Here is a 15,737-nt window from a genome sequence, read left to right as displayed (position 1 = left end):
ACAAAGCCATGCGGTATGACAAGTGTCTGCTTGTGTATTGCAGTATTGCAGTATTGCAGTATTGCAGCTTTACTGCGCGTAGATGAAAGCGAGTGGATGCTGGTGCATGCAAATAAATGGGGGGGGGGGGGGGTGAGTTGAGCCTCATCATTATCTAAATGCTGTACTTGTCACATGATGCCTCACGCCCCCCCACCCCGTGCGTGTGGGTTAACCAGTGTAATTGGCAGGAGAACAGAGGCTCATTACACGATATCACACCCATGTTTATCAATTAGAGTGACAGGGGGGGGGGTGCAGCACACTGTGCGGGTGGGGGGGAGCAGAGGGGGGAGGATAGTTGAGGCTCAGAGGTGAAGAAAGAAGGAGCGCCAGCGTTATTAAAGCCTTCTATTTTGAATGCTCTGACGGGGGTGCCACACGCCCCCCCCCCCATCCCAAGGAGTGGGCTGTCCAATTTCTGGCGTGCTGACAAGCACTCCCGTAGGCTTTCATTTCCAAAGTGGGTCGAGGGGGAACGTGTCCAAAGGAAGACATCAGGCTTGTCCTTGCTTGACTGATGTGACACAATGCAAATACACTACATGTACAAATAGGAACACAATGGGGGCGTTTGGGGGGGGGGGGGGGGGGGGCAAAATAAAAGCAACAAAGATGCTCTGACACTTGATCTCTTGGCCTGGACTTTTCAAATTGCAACATAAAACACAGCCAGGGGAATTCAGACAATGGGGGCGGGGGCAGGCTGGAGAGGAGAAAAATGAGGGTTTAAAGTACAATGACTGACAAGCACTTCCATCCTGAAATGACGCCCTTGACATGATATCCATTTTCTTCCTCTTGGAGGATCACATGACATCCACTTCATCCTCATCCTCACTCCTGGCATGGAAGCATCTGGAAGCATCTAGCCTAGCCACGCTAAGCTACCTAGCTACTCCTCATGGAAGCGTCTAGCCTAGCCACGCTAAGCTACCTAGTAGCTCCTCATGGAAGCATCTAGCCTAGCCATGCTAAGCTACATATCTCCTCCTCATGGAAGCATCTAGCCTAGCCACGCTAAGCTACATAGCTCCTCCTCATGGAAGCATCTAGCCTAGCCACGCTAAGCTACATAGCTCCTCCTCATGGAAGCATCTAGCCTAGCCACGCTAAGCTACATAGCTCCTCCTCATGGAAGCATCTAGCCTAGCCACGCTAAGCTACATAGCTCCTCCTCATGGAAGCATCTAGCCTAGCCACGCTAAGCTACATATCTCCTCTTCATGGAAGCATCTAGCCTAGCCACGCTAAGCTACATATCTCCTCCTCATGGAAGCATCTAGCCTAGCCACGCTAAGCTACCTAGCTACTCCTCATGGAAGCGTCTAGCCTAGCCACGCTAAGCTACATATCTCCTCCTCATGGAAGCGTCTAGCCTAGCCACGCTAAGCTACCTAGCTACTCCTCAAGGAAGCGTCTAGCCTAGCCACGCTAAGCTGCCTAGCTCCTCCTCATGGAAGCGTCTAGCCTAGCCACGCTAAGCTACATAGCGCCTCCTCATGGAAGCATCTGGCCTAGCCACGCTAAGCTACATAGCTCCTCCTCATGGAAGCATCTAGCCTAGCCATGCTAAGCTACATAGCTCCTCCTCATGGAAGCATCTAGCCTAGCCACGCTAAGCTACATATCTCCTCCTCATGGAAGCATCTAGCCTAGCCACGCTAAGCTACATAGCTCCTCCTCCTCATGGAAGCATCTAGCCTAGCCACGCTTAGCTACATATCTCCTCCTCATGGAAGCATCTAGCCTACGGATGCTTAGCTACATATCTCCTCCTCATGGAAGCATCTAGCCTAGCCACGCTAAGCTACATAGCTCCTCCTCATGGAAGCATCTAGCCTAGCCACGCTTAGCTACATATCTCCTCCTCATGGAAGCATCTAGCCTACGGATGCTTAGCTACATATCTCCTCCTCATGGAATCATCTAGCCTAGCCACGCTAAGCTACATAGCTCCTCCTCATGGAAGCATCTAGCCTAGCCACGCTAAGCTACATAGCTCCTCCTCATGGAAGCATCTAGCCTAGCCACGCTAAGCTACATAGCTCCTCCTCATGGAAGCATCTAGCCTAGCCACGCTAAGCTACATAGCTCCTCCTCATGGAAGCATCTAGCCTAGCCACGCTAAGCTACATAGCTTCTCCTCATGGAAGCATCTAGCCTAGCCACGCTAAGCTACATAGCTCCTCCTCATGGAAGCATCTAGCCTAGCCACGCTTAGCTACATATCTCCTCCTCATGGAAGCCCAGCCCCCGCCTGCCCAAGCCCGAGACACCAGGGCCACCCAGCTATGCTAAGCTAATGGCCCGTATGTACGTGGCAGTCACAGTGCCAAGCTAATAACCCAAAGAATGGTTGAATTCCTGGGTGAGATGAGCGGCCTTCCATCAGCGGTGGAAGACACCGGGTTCACCGACTAATGTCCGACTTGGAGCCCCCTCGGGTGCCACCTGGAAGTCCTTGACCGGGTTCACCGATGGCATATGTTCTCTTGAAAAGCCGAGTGAAACCCTGACCTAAATGAAGGTCATACGATATAGCCAGTAGCAGGAATTCTGGCCCCCGTGAAACAAAAGTAAATCATCACATTGCCCAGGCAAGCGAGTGAAGAAAGCTCAATGGGTTTGGTTTGGAGTAGTCTGTGTCAAGCTGTCCGATAGAAACCAATGAGCTTTTCCATACTAGCGTTAGTTCTCAGGTTAATACGGGACAAAGTGCCTCCTTGCGGGCTCACTACGGGTGTTTTCGAGTCCCAGGAAGGAGCCGAGAGTGCCGCCTTGATGACGCCGCATAAGCCCTGATAAGACATCACGGTGAGTGTAGTTTTATGTGAAATGGGGGGAAAAGAAGAATAAAAATGACATGGGTCTTGCTCACCGTCCCGTATCTGGACCTTCTTATCTGCCCTTGTGGCCCACAGAGCACCACATTTCATCCCTAATGAACAGCCCCATAAAAAGAGGACTTCGATTTCTCTCTCTTTCTGTCCTCGACCGCCTCTTTCCCTCCGCCAGATATCAGCCAGCATCATTTGTTGTGTGTCCAATCTGTAGATTCCCTTCACGTGAAAGGATTCTATTAGATAAAGAAGCCTTAAAAGGTAATTGGATTTGGCCCCATCTTCATCTACGTCACCCGAAGCTTGGCTGGAATAAGCTAACTCCCCAGGAGGAAAGATCACTCAGTTCCCTCCCTCCCGCTTCCCCTCCAAGTGTGACTGACACAAAAGGCCTCTCCTGGACCCTCGTAGCCTGACGAAGACACCGCTTGCATGTTCTTGGCTGAAGGCGCCCGAAGTCACCGTTCATAAAAACACTGGCAAGACGCCCCGACACATGGGACTTTATTTGCTATCATCCAAGAGGAGACTGAGGGCAGACGGCAGCAAAGCTTGGCGCTGTGGAGAACAACAAGAAGGTACGCTAACATAAACGTAAATGCCTTTCCAAGCCAGTCACAAAAAACATGGATGGACAACCTAACCTTTGCCAGAGTAGCATTGCAGCTGCAATGCCGTTAGTTGGGAACCCTCTTTTGTCCCACAAAGAACGACTATTGTACTAATGGCGCCACTATTTGTTTGATGAAGGTCAAGATGATGGCGACACGTTTCTAGCTCGCCAGTGGAGCTCACCGAAGGCTCAAAGAATATTTGATAGTACTTCTGGAATCCAAGCGTTACATGAAACGCATGAGGAGAAATGAGAAATGTATTACTATTCTTTCATTCTCTTCATTTCCAATACTCCAAACGTGCAGCAATGAACTGGAGTAGTACCCAAATACTTTCACATGAATACAATGATGACCTATATGCCAGCGACCCCGACCCATAGCGCTATAGTCTCCACCCCATCCATGCCATCCATATGGTATGGGCCAATGTCGCACATGGATGGTGGTATCGCCACCATCTCAGTTGACAAGAGTTCGTACCGTCAAAGCTGGCACAGCACAAAAGACAGAAATAATGCTGTACCATCACACCCCCACCCTATTGGTGCGAGAGGGGGGAGGGGTGTGGTGTGGTGGGGTGGGGGCATGTTTCATTGTTGCTCTTATTTTTATTGTGGCAGCAGAAAATGAAAGCCATCAGGCTGAAACTGAGCTCAGAGGAAAAATCAATACAGCAATATAAGAGCATGACTTATGGGGGGGGGGGGGGGGGGGGGGCAGCAACCCTGGTTTTGAGGACAAACAACAGATGCCATTTGATTGAAGTTTGGAGGGGAAGATGCAATGAAATCTTCTAGTTGTTCCTCCACTCAAGGGTTAACCTTTGACCCTGGACAGAACCCTGGCACCCCAACCGCAGGGTCCGTCCCGATGCCAGGCTATGGAAGACAAACATTCAAGAGGAGAACCCTCACAACCCTGATGCTCACGTTCTTCGTGCTCATCGGCAGAAGAAATATTCTATACAAGAATGCATAATAATGTTTCAGGCGGGGCGGGCAGGTACGGTAACAAGGTTCAATGCCAAATGTAGTCCATACCAAATGTAGTCCATACTCATCACTTTTTATGGTTATGATTATGAATTGAAAGGACGATGAAATATTGGTGACCTCATTTAGGGCATCAAACTGGGTCAGCTTTGTTTGCTTTTCTTCCTGCAGCTGTCAGACTAGAATAGAAAGGGCTCCATTCTAGATACCAGTATATATATATATATAGTATATATAGAATATACGTATGCATACAATTTCTGATTTGCATTTGTGCTCATCTGCTGGTGTGCTACTGAGCTGGAAACCTGGAATTATCTTATCTTATCTTAGCTGTTTCCTTACAACACATGGATAGCCTTCAAACCAACAGGGAAACCAAAAAACATTTTTCATAGCTTATTCAAACAAAGACATCAGAAGAAAATAATAATAAAGATGAAGGAATAATATTTGCTTTGTCTCATTTCTCAAGTACTTTTGTTTTGGTTTATTTACATTATTCAACTAGAAATATTTGAATTCATTTTATGAATATGATGAAACAATTTATGATGAAACTAAAATCATGAAAAAATAAGTAATAATAATAAAAAAAAAGCTTTGGCACTAAGAAATGGAATAACGCTGGGATGAAAGTTCCTACCTCAAAGTCAGCGTGCTTATGAATGTCTTCAGCCCTCTGTCGACTGAGGATGAACTCGGCTTCGTTGGCCACGCGGACCAGGTGGTCCTTCATGGTGTGACTCAGCAGTCTGGTGGAGAAGAACATTGGCATGCTTAGCAAATAGCATCACTTTATTCTTATTCATCTTCCCGGTTTGATCCCAGCTGCCTGTGGCAGGAGGAAGTGGAAAAGCATGCTGGAAGAGGCATGACTAAAAAGCATGAGAATAAGCGTGACTAAATCAGCGGAAAATGTCATTTTGGCGTGAGCGGCATCCTGGGGCGCGGATGCTAATTGATTTGTTAATGATATGCATCTGACAAGAGGGCAGCGCTGTGCCTGGCGTTGCTGCACACGAGCGTCGGGCTTATCTGTGTTGATCAAAGACGCACGCTGTGCAAGAGAAAGCCCTCGCCGCAGCCCCCGAAGGGCGGCACAGTGTAAAGTGGAAGAATAACAGAGTGGGGGCCGGGGAGGAGGGCCGGGGTGGGAGCTGGGGGCTGAGAGAGGACCGCAGTTTGGTGGAGGGGAAGACTGTAACCTAAGCCTGCTGTTGCAGCGCAGGGCAGCAGGGGAGCGGAGGCGCGGAGGCGCGGGGGCCCTCAGTAGCCTCTCTGGCCCTGACCCCGGTCCTGCTCTCGGTAACCACGCCTCTGCGTCCACATCAATAACGATACTTTGCATCCTGTTACACTGAGTAGGCGTATCCTTCATGTCCATCATGGCCCCCCGCCAGACATGACACGACATTGTCACGCTATCATAACCTTGGCCAAACGTCACCCCACTGACGTTTTAACTCTCTAACATGCGTGTTTCACATAAATGTTTGACTTGCTGACTTTTTATTCCTTTGCTTGTGTTATGGGTCAGAAGGTCAGAAGGTCAGAAGGTCAAAGCGTGATTGTTGTTGCAGATACCAAGATAGCAGTGGAGCGTAAATACTTGATAGCACTCATGTTTCCACCTTTGGTGAGCTACTTGCTTGGATACCACTGTCTTCAATATCCTCATGTCATGGTAGCTACAAATACGCAGTGCACTTGAACACCTCTTTGGCTCACAAGCCTTATTAAAAGGAAGGAAGGAAGGAAGGAAGGAAGGAAGGAAGGAGATAGAAACCCAGTTGCTCGTGGTTCTGTGTGCCTTCGACCAAATAAGCACTGGCCAGTCTTCACACATCATCCAGCAACGTATGGATGCTTTGTTTGGTTGTATGATGGTCCACGTAAAACCCAGACATGTTCTGACATTTTCACGTAGAACTCTGGCATGGAAAGGCCAGGTTCTATGGAAAGGCCAGGTTGCACCATGTTTCCAGCTCTCCTGTTCTCCAAGACAACGTGCTTTGAGAAGCAGAAGAAATGTGTTGCAAACAACCAAATGACGATGCTTTTCACTGATGACGTCGCCGCCCACTTCCTCACCTGCCTTCGTTGACCAGCTCGATGAACGCCAGACCAGCGTTCTTCTGGATGGAGTTCTGCCACTCCTGCAAGCAAAGACAAAAAGCGAACACTTGAGAAAGGATTTGTTGCTTGTGCAACAAGGTCATCGGCTCTCGTGTTCTGCTGGCACATTTCAACGCCTCGGACACAAGCGTCAAAAGAATAATAAAGCAACAAGGTTATGAGGCCTGTCTGAACCTCGGCAAGCTTTTTTCGCCTCCCGCTCACTTCCTCCCTGGGGAGTTGAAGTCGTATGCGTGAAAAAGCTCATGTGAAAGAAGAAAAACATCACATACTACACACGGCTTCATACCAATGAGCCCCCCCCCCTTCCATGCCAGTATAAAAATATATCAGTGGCTTGCCTTTGCCGGGGGAGCCACTCACATTAGGAAGCTAGCAGGCTGACAGCTTTTCGTAGCCAAGTCATTTTGACAAATATTCACCAGGATTTTTGCCTGCAGGCTACATTTTCATACAGCAGTGCATGAAACAACCCCGCTTGATTCCACACTAGCCGGGGGCCAAAATAATCACCCTACGTTATTTCTTCAATTAAGTGTGGATGCAACATAACCTGCCATGGAGCCAAAGAAAGTGGTCAGGGTCAGCTATTTGATGCGGAAAGTAAGAATCTCACCCGGATGTACAGGAAGTGGACATGCATAATACGTTCCATCCATTCCTCACTTACAAAGATTGGAAAGATCACATTGTTTTCTGCATGTTTACACTAAGTTAGGTACGGCTTCGGGTTGATCTGAATTATTCCCTGTTAGACCAACATGTTTCCAATCATCACGCTGTTTTAACAGCAACTAACCGGGTAAAAAAGTGAATACGGAGATGCCAAGGGGAGATCCTAACTGCGCGGCTAGCATGCTAACCACTCAATGGTGTATGCAAATACTCAAATGTAAAGCGCACTGACAAAACTAAACTTGAGTACACCGAACTTAATCAATGTCATTCTCCAGGGAAGTACCGAGCGCGTTCAACAGGATCTACAAACAGCTCGAGTCTACCCGACTAAATGACAAGCAGGAAATAAAGACCCGCTGCTTCCCTTTTTCAGTCCAAATTCACAAGACTTTTCATCAAAGCACACGGGGACCAGAGCTGGGCCCTTTTTAGCCACAAAACCGACATATCAGGTTATGGCAAAATGAAACAACGTAACCACGTCAAGCTTCACAGACTGGAAATGATCAATAAGATCAATCAAATCAATAAGAAATGAGGAAAAGGTTAATAGTTGGACGTACAAACAACAGCAACGTGAGAGATAACTTGGGGGAAACGTAGGAAGCCCACCGGGATGCCGCCTATCAGCGCTGGAACGTGGAAGGAAGGATCCCGATAGGAGAAGTGCTGGTCCAAAGTCACGCTATACGTGACGTTCCACACAGCGAATGGTAAAAAAGCCATCAAAGCCAATTACGGCTTCAAGAAAGACAAGTCATTCCTGTGCAGCGTCACTCTGCAGCCGACTGCACGTCACGCACACGACGCCACACTTAACCTCCGACTCACAACTGCTTTGTGTCCTGAAGGACGCGATTGGCATTGAGCGTGTTTACAATAGGGTCCGCATAGAAGAGAATAAAGGAGCCCATACTGGAAGAAAGCGTGCGAGAGAAGCCTGGAGGCCCCGATGGTGGAAGTTGAAGGACATTAAACATGAGTGTTAACCTGTGGCCGGTGGGGATATTCCAGACCGGATTTCAAATAAACACCACAGGAAGTCCAGCCATAAATAGAGCCGCACTCTCTGGAGGAGCAGAAAAGCACAAACATTACATTTCCTGATGTGATTTCTTCTAAATACTCTACAGCCTTTGACATGTCTATTGATATGACCAAAGCAGGAGGCAGAGCTGGAGGAGAACTTTGGTGTTCCTCCAGCACCAGCACCAGCACCAGCACCAGCAGAGAAATGGTTCCAAACACTAGAAGCTGCGTGTGATGCCGTCTTCGGTCAATTGGACGGCGTATGGATTCCAGACCAGTAAGCAGCAGGCGTTTTCCTTCCAGAATGAGAAAGTCCGAGGCTTGGAATGAGATCCGACGACGGTCATCGGCATTTTGTGGACACGAGACTAATGGCGTCATTATCGGCAGCCCAGACGGCAACTTCTACTTGAATTCAAAGAGCGATGACCCCTGATTACAGAAAGCAAACGGGAGCAGGTCAGTCGGTGATGGAATATTGGATTTTTGGGCTGCCCTGGTCAGCCGTGTCACAGCTTTTATGGCCGCGATAGGGGGCCGTGACCACAGCGCCCCTGATGAGAGGATACAAGAAGCCATTTGTGACCTCTCACCTTTAACCTGACCTCCCGGCAGATGACAGCGCCCAAAAGTGTGGGCGGTCCCTTGATCCCGAGTGGATTTTCATTGTGCCGTGTTCCCCCACCGTGGCGTTGAGTCTAAGCACACACGCCATGCGCTTCCGTCATTACAGCTGATTATCCGTAATCAACATCCAAATATACCGCTGAGGAAAAGCAGACCCTGAGCGGAGACGCTTTCAAACATCAGGGCTGGCCCACGGACAAAGACTAAATACGTCGTTTGTGCTTTTGGTGACGCTGCTCATAATCACAAGTATTTGACTTGAGGAGGAGGAAGTCAATAGTGATGACGTCAGATTACGTCATATCATTATGGCAATTGGAACGCTTCCGCAGCACTTCTGACTTGGTTTGAAGACAATACACGCCACAAGAAAAAACACAGTTGCATACTTTTTGTTTTACACATCACAACAACTGGACTTTTCCCAGCCTTTTCCCCCCATATTACAATATGGAGGGAAAATACCCAAAAAAACTTAACCTCATCTTCACATACGCAGCAGAAACATGCACACAAGTTATGAGGGATGATATTCAATCCATCTTTTTGTTTTAATGTTGGAGAATGCTGGCGACTTGGAGCCAAGTAGCTACTGCATGTTATGGGATGGAATGATGGCTATTCTTTGTGAGGAACTTTTTTCCTTTGTATGCATCCTAACAACGTGCACGAAAAGAGAAAGTCATGCATTCGTCATCAACAAGCAGTCCGAGACGCTGCTGGCAGGACCGCCTCCACGAGGCCGCTGTGCAAGTTGCCTGATTGCACCACCAAAACACAGCGTGGCCCCCCTCATTGGTGAAAGGTTATGATGCCGTGATGATGTCACAGCTATATAGATGTCGTGTTCCACCATGCCAACGTTTCACATCATGAGCTCCGTGCCTTTGGAAGTCAGTCCTGAAAGAATTCGGGGATGGCTCTGAACGCTCGCTTCCAGAGACTTTTTCTAACACAGACTCACTGTGACGTCTCAAGGTCAAGGTCAAGGTCAAATGTATTTATATAGCACGTTGCCAACAGTTAACTGGCCAAGGTGCGGTAAGTCCGCTGTCCACACCATCCCAAGAACTCAACCTTGATGACCGTCCTACGCTGCTTTCTGCTCTTCCGACGGCAAGGTTGAAAAGCCTGCAGTCAGCACGACTTCTTACGAGGACGCGTACGAGCCAACGTGCACTGGCTCCCAGTTCATCATTTAAGGGCCTGCTACTGGTCTTGTGGAATGTCCTACCTGCTGATATTAGAGCTGCTACCTCAGTAGAGATGTTCGAGTCCCGACCCAAGACTTGAGCATTTAGTTAATACTATTCCTGGCCTTCTGTACTCCGTGACGTATTCCAATGCAACAACTGCAGCATTCCCATGACCAAACTTCCTGAGGCTGGCTTTGACTTGACTCGTAAAGCTAAACTGTAAATGTCACCAGCGAAGGTGCAAAGCAGAGGTCACGGATGAAACATTTGCTCTTTTTTGTGGACGGGGGCAAAGGTAATTGTTTCCTTGTGTTTCAAAGCTCAAAGATGTAAGCGCCATCCAGAGTGCGACAAAGTCTTCAAGCAGGACCAGGGATGACAGGATGAACCTTTGCTATGAGAACATCAATCACTGCCCACAGACCTGAACCACCTTCTCAACACGCCCTGCAGAGGCTCCCCAACAAGGTAAGAAAACTAGTTTCAGGCAGGAGGGGGTCGTCAGTCAAATGAAAGACCATCCTAGCTTTGCAGCCTACATAATAAAGCGGGTGCTCAGGCTGCTCAGTCAATAAAAACCACATCATATATGATAGACAACTTTTACTTTCAGGAGATTCTGCCTTCTCAGCAAGACTTCCTTCCTGTCAGGAGGCAACCCCATCCACCCCCACCCGACCCCCACCCAGCACAACACACATAGCTGGCAACATGAAGTACCAGTTGGTGTTAGCCTGTTTTCTCTACGTCTCACGGGGGCTACCTTTCCAGCGTCAGCCTCTCAAGTGGAGAACGATGGCTGAAAGGGGGCGCTGGGGGGGCAAGGAGGGAAGAATAACACTTTGATTTGCACTCATCTTGAACCCTTGTGCACCCGCCAGCCTGCGCAGCGTGGTGCGCGTTCCTCGCCACTACTATTCTCACCTCTGGCCGCCCCCCCCCCACCCCAGGTTCGCTCAACATGGTCTGCGACTGATCCATCAAAGCCTCGCTCGCAGGAGCAAAAGGAGAAATATGACCGCTGGCTTGATGAATTCACGATGAGGCCACATTCCACGTCAAGCAAAGTGCAAGTAGGAATCTCTTTGGACCTCAGGGGGCTTCCGTACACCGTCCCGCACGGGCGCACGGGCGCACCCCCGTCTGCCTTCACACGGCAACACCGCATCCTGCCCTACCATCACTTCCCCTGCAGGAAGTGCAACATACTTCCTGGCGTACCATCCAGTACACACACACACACACACAAGTACCAAATACACACATCAAAATGTCAGAGACTAAACTTTGGTGATGGATTGTTCAAGCAACCATTCTTCATGCTAATGCTCATGCTAATCTTTTGCTGTGTCATTGGAAGTCTTCTATCCACACTTCATTCTCGACGAATCAACTGTTTCATCTACTACATCTACTTCCGCTCTGATAATACCTTAATCGCTTCATACTCTGCTAATACCTTCATCGCTTCATACTCCGCTAATACCTTCATCGCTTTATACTCCGCTAATACCTTCAACGCTTCATACTGGACTAATACCTTAATCGCTTCATACTGGACTAATACCTTAATCGCTTCATACTCCGCTAATACCTTCATCGCTTCATACTCCGCTAATACCTTCATCGCTTCATACTCCGCTAATACCTTCATCACTTCATACTTTGAAGAAAACTGGGAATGGTTCATCAGCAAGCCAATAGCATCCCTAGAGTGCAGCATGGTGGTGGCACCATCATTCTTAGGCTTGTTCAGCAGCAGAAGAAGGAAGAGTAGTCAGGATGGAGGGAAAGATGACAGCAATGTACAGAGACATCCTGGATGAAAACCTTGTCTGGAGCGTTTCTTTCACATTTCCCTTATGGGGTGTTGTGTGTAGAATTTGAGAAAAAACATTTATTTCATCCATTTTGGAATAAAGTTGTGACATTAAAAATGTGGTGATGTGGAATACATATACATATACCTAATCCATGAAGGGAAGTGTGACTTTAGTTGAAGTTCTCTCACTAATACCACAATACTGGAAAGTGTCCTATGAGTGCTTGGGTGTTATGGAACCCTTCCTTCCTTCCTTCCTTCCTTCCTTGCATCATGTAGAGGATGCGTAAAGGATGGATGGGCTGACGGAGGGCTGGACAATAATGGCTGATCTACAGGAGCCCAATGCAGCTACCGGGGAGATGGATGGTGCTCTTCTCACAGTAGACGGAGGTAGACTGTCCGCTAACTGATGAAATGTCTTCTCCTAGTGCTGGAGGAGGAGGACGAGCACTTCCTCTCATCATAGTGCATCATTTATGACAGGAAATGTCCTCTTTAGGCAGCGTGTTCAATTGAAATGTGAGCAAACTTCCAACAGGTACTTCACCTTCTCCCGATGTTTACATACCGTTTCCCAATGCTTCCCAATGACTTCATCATGCCCCCACCGGGGGACACAGATGTTTGGCACCCCCCCCGAGTTGTAAGTGATATTTGTCTTTAGCGTACACACTGAAGTCCAAACAGTAAACACATGGACAGCAGTACGCATACTCATATTCAAAGGTGAAATTGTATGTTGAGTACTACAAATTCATACATGTTGGCAGGTCTGTACTGATTCAACCCTGCCTCTCACACCCCCCCTTGACAGTTCACTGCATCCCCCGTGGCCACCCCACTGTTTGAGAAGCAAGGTCCTAGTACACACGAGCAAGTCAAGTCAAAACTAACTTCTACTAAAAAACTATTTTATCAAAAGTACCATGTACCAGGCACCAAATGTACTATGTAGTTCATGTACCAAATGTACCAAGTATCCAATTGATGCCGATATCGGGCATCCAGTCCATGGTGTCCAAAGGTGACCGCAGCAGTCGGCCAGAAGACAAGGGGGTTAGTAAAAGGACTTTGGTGAAAGACTAGCACGTAACAGAACACGTAACAGAACACGTAGCGTCTACTTTGTGTCGTGACTAAGAATCGATAGCAGGAAGGCTCGGCCGCCACCCAAAGGCTTTATGTCTGATGAAAATGCTCCTTTAATTGTCCTGCTTTGGCCATCAAAGGGCGCTTTAGCATCCCCTCCTCAATGCAACTTTCATGGGGTCCCTGATTAAAAACTGCTCCGAGTCCCTCGCCTCCTGACCCTTCACCCCGCATCCACTCCATCTCAAAGCACGGGCAAATTCATGACAACGTCTCAGACAGGGAGCGCTATCGCCATCGCCCCGTGAGGAGTGGGGGGGGCTTTGGTAAATCAATCTAAATCATCTCCTTTCACTCTCATCTAACGGCAAGATGGCCGTGGAGGTGCTTCCTGTGAGTGAGAAAGGGCCACTTCCTACACTGGGGGGGGGGGGCTAAATGATATCATCAATCACACTCGCTAGCTCGTTAACCCACGAGGAGAACAAACACAAATAATGATATGTTGTCATTTAGCCTCCAGGAAAGTCTGTCCCTGCTTTCACTTTCACGCCCCCCCCCTCGCCCCCACCACTTGCACTTGCACTCCTTTTTTGAAGGCGACAATAAAATTACATTTGCATTAGCTGGGAGAGAATTTCACTTGGATGATTTATGGAAGCAATCAACACCAAGCCAGCCAATCCCAATGGCTGCCCCTCTGTCTCTCAAAACCTGTGTGTGTGTGTGTGTGTGTGTGTGTGTGTGTGTGTGTGTGTGTGTGTGTGTGTGTGCGTGCGTGCGCACAGATTGGATGGTGATGCTGAAAGCAGAATGGAGAAATAAGCCAAGCTTGGGGAAGGAAGGTGTAGAGATTTGGGCTTTGATTAGATTAGCATGAAACAACAGGCAGACAGATATGACAAATAGCTGCATTACAGACTGCCACTGCCCCCCCCCCTCGGCATCCACCACCATCCAAATAGATGTGCAATGGGCCACGTTCCAGATGGAGCCGGCTGAGTAATCGGGAGAAATGGGAGTCTGGGCCACAATACTTTATCTTTACTGATAAAAAGTAAAGGTAGTTTTTCTTCAGCTGTAAAAGTAAAAGGTGTACTATGATGATTCCCATGCTGATATTAACATACAGCAGCTGACACATATCTTCTCAAGGCTAAATACTACATGCATATACTTTTTGCAATGATGGACCCCCATCTCAAACACACGTCACTTAAATTGGATACTGGGGCTGTCATGATTGAAATGTGTCAGATATATTCATCAGTATTTCTACTGTAAAAGATCAAGAATATGCAGTATTATTTATACAGATTGACCCCGTAAATCATGCTACACGACAGTCCTTCAGCATATATGGTCAGGTATGAACATAGCAAGTAGTGGAGCGGGCCCCCATGCGGGGCCACTGGGAACAGTCAGGGAGGGGCGCGAGAGCTTTTCATTACAATGCAGACTTACCAACATGTACAAATGTATAGTACTCAACATGCAATGTGTACTTACATGTAGCTTGACTCTATGAGCAGTGTGTGTGTGTGTGTGTGTGTGTGTGTGTTGCCACTCTACAGGGACGGTGTAAAGATGTGTACGAGTGATGTTGCTTATCCATGAAATCTTCATCAACCATCCTCATCACTGCGGCCCAGGCGGCAAGGGCCAGGGTCAAAGGGCACGTGGACAGGTCACCCACCCTTGACCCTGGAGTCTGTATCTGCGGCCCGAAGGCGCTTTGTATCGAAGGGACGTGAGCGGAGGGAGAGAGATGGGTGATTTGATTGGCTCTCCGTCCGTTGTTGATATGTTGCAGTCCAGGTGGATAAATCAAACGCACATCTGGGAAAGCCATGAGAGACGAGATAAAGACGACACACTTGCCTGTGAACACAGAAGCATGACGAGCTCCACCACCGAGCTGCTGGACTTCATGCACACCAAGCCTGGAGACACAAACACAAGATGAGTGACACTTGGGGAGTCTGATCTGCTTGGGGGGGGGGGGGGGGCATTCAACAAAGAACCAGGATCGGTTTACCAAAGCAGAGTGCTTGGTGTTAAGTGCTGATCCTTACACGGATGATCTAACACGGCCATCTGCAAGCACACATGGACTATTGATGCCACCCATGACACGACATCATCTTCATGTCCGCTAATGACATGACATCATCTTCATGTCCACTAAACACACCAATCGATGGACAGCATGTCCCCATCATCATATTCACTCTATACATATTTGCATATACCAAGAACAGCCCAAGTATGCTAACAGAGTGTGCTAACAGTCCAAGGACTTATCGTTTGAGCGCTAAGGTGTACTCACTGGTGCCCTCGATGAGGAGCTCTTGCCCGTGGCTGCCCAACAGCGTACGGGAGAGGAAGGGGGCAAAGTCCACAAAGATCTCTCTCAACAGGGGGGCTGCCTTCTCCAGGGCGTGCTCCAGACGCTCCGAGATGCTAGGAGATGAGGAAGAGTGCATGATGAGTGCATGGCCTAGGCGTCCGACACAAAGAAAAGATCAATCACCTCATGTTGGGGGGCGTGTGCTGGCTCACAGGGGGGAGCTGGGCCACAGATGGCAAGCTAGCACTAGCTTCAACATGGCCGCCTGCTGCAGGGAGGAAGCATGGTAAGACTGATATTAGAGTCTGGATGT

General features: G+C 48.4%; 1 protein-coding gene across 9 annotated transcripts in view; it reads right to left on the bottom strand.

Annotated features, from left to right (window-relative positions):
• The window catches only part of lrba (LPS-responsive vesicle trafficking, beach and anchor containing), a 139,011-nt gene that overhangs the window by 87,918 nt on the left and 35,356 nt on the right, over nucleotides 1–15,737 (bottom strand). For all 9 annotated transcript variants that reach the window (XM_078793753.1, XM_058091546.2, XM_058091549.2 and 6 more), the window contains 5 exons: nucleotides 15,608–15,692; nucleotides 15,404–15,537; nucleotides 14,956–15,017; nucleotides 6,586–6,650; nucleotides 5,138–5,246 (listed from right to left, as the gene is read on the bottom strand). In XM_078793753.1, the coding sequence (XP_078649879.1) occupies nucleotides 5,138–5,246; nucleotides 6,586–6,650; nucleotides 14,956–15,017; nucleotides 15,404–15,537; nucleotides 15,608–15,692 (455 nt within the window). The remainder of the gene's footprint in view (nucleotides 1–5,137; nucleotides 5,247–6,585; nucleotides 6,651–14,955; nucleotides 15,018–15,403; nucleotides 15,538–15,607; nucleotides 15,693–15,737) is intronic.

The sequence above is a fragment of the Doryrhamphus excisus genome, linkage group LG9, assembly GCF_037039965.1.
Source record: "Doryrhamphus excisus strain RoL-2023G ecotype Guam linkage group LG9, RoL_Dexc_Guam_v1.1, whole genome shotgun sequence".
Taxonomy (NCBI): Eukaryota; Metazoa; Chordata; class Actinopteri; order Syngnathiformes; family Syngnathidae; genus Doryrhamphus; species Doryrhamphus excisus.
The sequence above is the reverse complement of the archived record's forward strand: the minus strand, read 5'-3'. Positions and strand labels throughout refer to the sequence as shown.